Source organism: Physeter macrocephalus, chromosome 16 (assembly GCF_002837175.3).
Source record: "Physeter macrocephalus isolate SW-GA chromosome 16, ASM283717v5, whole genome shotgun sequence".
NCBI classification, from domain to species: domain Eukaryota; kingdom Metazoa; phylum Chordata; class Mammalia; order Artiodactyla; family Physeteridae; genus Physeter; species Physeter macrocephalus.
The window spans coordinates 86,722,469-86,727,493 of NC_041229.1; the positions used below are offsets into that span (position 1 = coordinate 86,722,469).

The following is a 5,025-nucleotide window of genomic DNA, read 5'->3' on the forward strand; positions in this document are numbered from 1 at the left end:
CGGGAGCCTGTGCCCCGCAACGGGAGAGGCCCCAACAGGGGGGGGCCCGCATACCCCAAAAAAAAAAAAAAAAAAAAAAAAGAAAAAAGAAGCCACTGTAATGAGAAGCCCATGCACTGCAACGAAGAGTAGCCCCTGCTCGCCTCAACTAGAAAAAGCCTGCAGGCAGAAAAGAAGACCCAACGCAGCCAAAAATAAATAAATAAATAAATAAAAAATAAATCCTTCGATGGCTTCCCATTTCTCACAGAATAAGAGCTAAAATCCTCAAAAAGTCCTACAAGGCCTTAGTGATCTGAACCTCACCTGCTCCCCTCTGCCCCTTGTTCACAGCCACACTGGCTTCCTTCTATTCTATGCACACTGACCTCAGGGCCTTTGCTATTCTCAGGCATGGAAAGCTCTTCCACAAGCTCTCTGTATGGCTGTCTCCCTCACACCTTTCTGGTCCCCTTATCAGAGACGTCTTCTGTGACCACCTTATATTTAATGGCAAAATTATTCCCATCTCCACACTTCTACCCCTATTTCTTACCCTGAAATTTTTTCTCCAGAGCGCTTATCATCTCTGTTTTGTTTTGGACACGACCACCTACCTGAACAGTGCCAGGCATGTAGTAGGTGCTCAATAAATACTGGTGAAATGAGTGGATGAATGAATGAAGATGATAATTGTAGGAAATAGGGAAATGAAGCAGTTCTCATTTTTCTCTTTAGCAGAGTCTCCTGATATGAAAAAGCAGCAAGACCAACCAACAAAGTCCCACACCAAAAAGCACAGTAAGTTGGCTGGCTTTCAGATGCCTCCTGGCCCTTCCCCTTGAGTGGAGAGTAACTGGAGGCCACCAGTTTTTAGACAAATATTGCCTCTACCTGCTGCCTGCATTTCTTCACCTCAGACTGGGTAGGGTGTGAAAAGAGAGGCATCACTTGCTGGCTAAGTAACCCCCTCTGCAGTCATTTCTCAAAGTGGAGCCCCAGTGGATATTTCCTCCTCATTCTGTTCTCTTTGTGCTAAAACTGAGACATCAGTGAACGAGCACTTCTTGCAGGCATGGGGTGAGCAATTTCCCTTTCTCCAGAAAAAAGGGTGGGAAGAGGAGAGAGATGGGAAGAAACAGCTGAGGGTATATTCTTTTTTTTCTTTTGCTGAATGTTGGCTTCTTACTTTTGTGGAGTTATTGTTCCAAGAAATACTGTTTATTCTTAAGATTCAACAGTGCTTTGGGGGAGTTGTATTTCCCCCATAATAAAACCTTATGAGTGTGTGAAATATCAGAGACGTGGAGGTGGGGGGTGGGGGAGGACACGGAAAGAAATCAAGGTGGTGTCATCTGGAAATTGTAAGGAGTTGGACTGCTGCTCTCTGCTACTCCAGGTCATCCCACAGAACTGAATGAACACAGCCCTTCAAATTGAGTGTGGGAGGGAGTTGTGTGTCACAAATCCACTGAGGGTAGAATTGAATTTGGTTGCTAATTTCATTACAGTAGCTGTTTCATTTTCAAATTGCCCCCTCAACCCCTGTGAGAACCCGCCCCAATATATTCTAGGAGTTAGAATTCTAAGACCCTGCCGATGGGCATTTGGCTGACACACAGTTGCTGGGTGGCAGCCGTCTCATTGGTTGAGGTTCTAAATAAATGAGGTTCTGAATAAAAGTGGTTGAGCGTTGCTCTCCTGGGAAGTAACAAGTTGAAATGAACGCCCAGCCATCTGTCAACCATATTTAGAAGATACACCTCCTAGCCTAGGAGATTTAAAACCTATTTTTAAAATTTATTTCTTTTTATTGAAGTACAGTTGATTTACAATGTTGTGTTAATTTCTGCTGTACAGCAAAGTGATTCAGTTATACATATATATACGTTCTTTTTTAAAAATTTTTTTTATTACTGTTTATCACAGGATATTGAATATAGTTCCCTGTGCTATACAGTAGAACCTTGCTGTTTATCCGTTCCATATAAGAGCTTACATCTGCTAACCCCGACCTCCCAATCTGGTCCCCCTCCCAACCCGTGCCCCCTTGGCAAACACAAATCTGTTCTCTGTGTAAGACCTCTTCTTTTGTCTTGGCTTTACCACTAGTTAGCTGTGCGACCTTGGTCAAGTCAGTTAAATTCCCCATGCTTCAGCTTTCTGATTTGTAAACTTAAAAAACTGTGCTAGTTCATTCTTAAATACCCAGTGGGGATTCTGTGATTTGGCGTCACAGGTGGGTAGCATGGAATCGAGTATCTCTGACTTGATGTAAGATGTTTCAACTCTAGGCTTCCTCTAGCCCTCCTTTGCGGTGACTTCAGCCATGAATAAACTCCTTTTCCTCCTTCACCTCAGATCCGCGAGGGACTCACTTATGGGAATTCATCCGCGACATCCTCCTGAACCCAGACAAGAATCCAGGGTTAATCAAGTGGGAAGACCGGTCTGAGGGCATCTTCAGGTTCTTGAAATCAGAGGCTGTGGCCCAGCTATGGGGGAAAAAGAAAAACAACAGCAGCATGACCTACGAAAAACTCAGCCGAGCCATGAGGTGAGGAGTTTCACGTCTCCAAACGTGATAAGGCCGTGTGACCCATTATTCCCCGGCTGTCTTAATCAGACCAGCCACCTTATGCAATGTCTTTTGTTACAGATATTACTACAAAAGAGAAATTCTGGAACGTGTGGATGGACGAAGACTGGTATATAAATTTGGGAAGAATGCACGCGGATGGAGGGAAAATGAAAACTGAAGCTGCTGACACACACTGAACGCAAACCTAAACACATCCCAAATGCTAACCAAACAAGAAGTCCCTGGACGTAAATATTTCAAAGACTACTTTTCTCTGATATTTATGTACCATGACGGGGAAAAAAAATACATCTACTTCTAACAGGAAGAAGGAACATGACAGTTGATAGAATTATTTTGTTACTTTGAAGTATGTCCTATATGGGGAACAAACGTACACAGTTTTCTGTGAAATATGACACTGTATGTGGCTGTGATTTGTTTTTGCCTCTATTGTGAAGTTCTTTTCCACTGCAAGAACAGTCTGTAGCCATGTGCTTCTTGCTAAGGAGAAAGAAAAAAAAAATCAGATGGCATTATAAGTTTTTATATGCAAAATGATTTAGGAAAAGGTGACGTGTCCTCCGCACATAGCATCCTCGTGGCCTCGTCAAGAGAGGTGGGCGTGGTCTCTAGGATGAACTCCAGGGTCTCCGATTGGTGGGATGAACCAGAAGGATGCTGAGAAGTCTACCCCGACCTTCAGGCATCAGTGAGTGGAGAATGAGGACTTCCACAATCCACAGTGGACTGTAATCACTGCATAATCACATGACTTTTATGCTTAAATCAGAGAAGAATAATGGTGGAGGGGGCTTTATACTCATTCAGGAATGATTTACCTGGTGCCAAGTCTATCTTCCCTCCTCCACCTTGGATGATTGGTGAAAAACTTCAATTGCCACCTCTGCTCACTTTTAGTTACTTAAGAGAAGGTCTGGCTTTGGTTATTTTTATCCCAGTTGCTTAAAAATGAGTGGGAAAAGGGAGGTAGTTGTGAGTTTGCTCTTGTACTCCCATTGTTCTGTGGTTTCCCAATTGGCACAATTGATATTTTTGGCTGAATTATTCTTTGTTGTGTATTATTTGGCTGTCCTGTGTGTTTTGGGATGTTTAGCAGTATCTATGATCTCTACCCGCTAGGTGCCAATGGCACTCTGGTCCTTGAAGTTATGACAACCAAAAATGGCTCTAGACATTACCAAATGTCCCCGGGGTCGGGGGGGCGGGGAGGGAGAACCACTGATTTAGCTAGTCAAGATGAAGATGGTGATTTATTCTCAGAACAACAACAACAACAAATCCCCAGACTGTAGCAAAAGCAAGACTTTAAAGTCAACCTATTTTTCACTTTTAAAATGTTTGGACAATGGGTTGAAATAGCTACAGGGATTTCTTTTCAGAACCTGAGATGAGAGCTAGACTCAGATAAATTAAACAAGGGCTAGTAATAGAACACACTTGCACTAGAATTACAAAACAGAGTAAAAATTATATTACAGAAGGAAACACTGAGAGGAGAGAAAAAGAGTGTGTGTGTGAGAGAGGAAGTTAATTCCAGGGGAGAATCTTTGCAGATGTTAGTTCTTATCATCTTTCCTCTTTTGGATAATCTCTTTCCTGTCTCATCTTAACTCTTTCCAAAGTGAATGATGTCTTGCCTAGATTTGCATCCAGAAGAATGTTAAAAAAAAAAAAAAAGGACAAAGAAAAGAAAGGAAGGATGGAAGAGAAAAACAGAAAACTCAGTTCAGGATCTATGGTCAGGAAAGAGTTGGAGACTTCTCCAAAGATGGCGTTGTTCTGGGTCCCTGGAGACTTATCGCCAGACCCTGAAATCTGGGAGGAACGGGAGCCTGTAGACACTTTTAAAATGAGTTTGAACATCCAGATGCCTTTTGCAACTTTTCTTTTCTGCTCCCCACGTCCTTGGCTTTCTCCTCCCTCCTGCCTATCTTGAGCATAATATGGGAATGAAGACACGTACCAATAAGAGGGGGCTCGTCTCATCCACTGATGGAACACCTCCTGCAGTGCCTTCCTCAACTCAGACAAGCGAGTCATAGTCAAAGGTTGCAGAGTGTCTGTAATGGATTCAGAAGGTTGGAAGTATGACGAATTAAGAATTTGTCCTGATTATAATGAGAGCCACTATGGCCAGTGACCTTGGAGCACAGCTTAGTGAGATGAATGACGTTCTGAAGGTAAAACCGAGTTGTTTTTCTCTCTGCCTGACTTGGGTGCTACTCAGTGTTGTCAAGTCACAGTTACTGAGGGAACTGAGAGAAATGAAGATGAGCAGCACAGATCTGAGACATTCCTGTATGAAAGACACACGTTGCTCTCCAAGGAAGGCTAAAGAACTATGAGGCTTTCCCAGCAGTTGACGATACTTCCCACAGAATGGATTAAACCTCCAGATATTTGAATTAGTGTAAACACATGAATGTTTGTGTGACTGTGTG

The 5,025-nt window shown here is 43.0% G+C and overlaps 1 protein-coding gene across 3 annotated transcripts in view; it reads left to right on the forward strand.

The window, feature by feature from the left end:
- The window catches only part of EHF (ETS homologous factor), a 38,886-nt gene extending 35,815 nt beyond the window's left edge, over nucleotides 1-3,071 (forward strand). For 2 of the 3 annotated variants that reach the window (XM_007123478.3, XM_024118921.2), the window contains exons 7-9: nucleotides 718-780; nucleotides 2,341-2,536; nucleotides 2,639-3,071. In XM_007123478.3, the coding sequence (XP_007123540.1) occupies nucleotides 718-780; nucleotides 2,341-2,536; nucleotides 2,639-2,738 (359 nt within the window). In that variant the 3' untranslated portion in view covers nucleotides 2,739-3,071. The remainder of the gene's footprint in view (nucleotides 1-717; nucleotides 781-2,340; nucleotides 2,537-2,638) is intronic. The other variant, XM_055091552.1, reaches the window with a different exon arrangement.
- The last annotated feature ends 1,954 nt before the right edge of the window (nucleotides 3,072-5,025 follow it).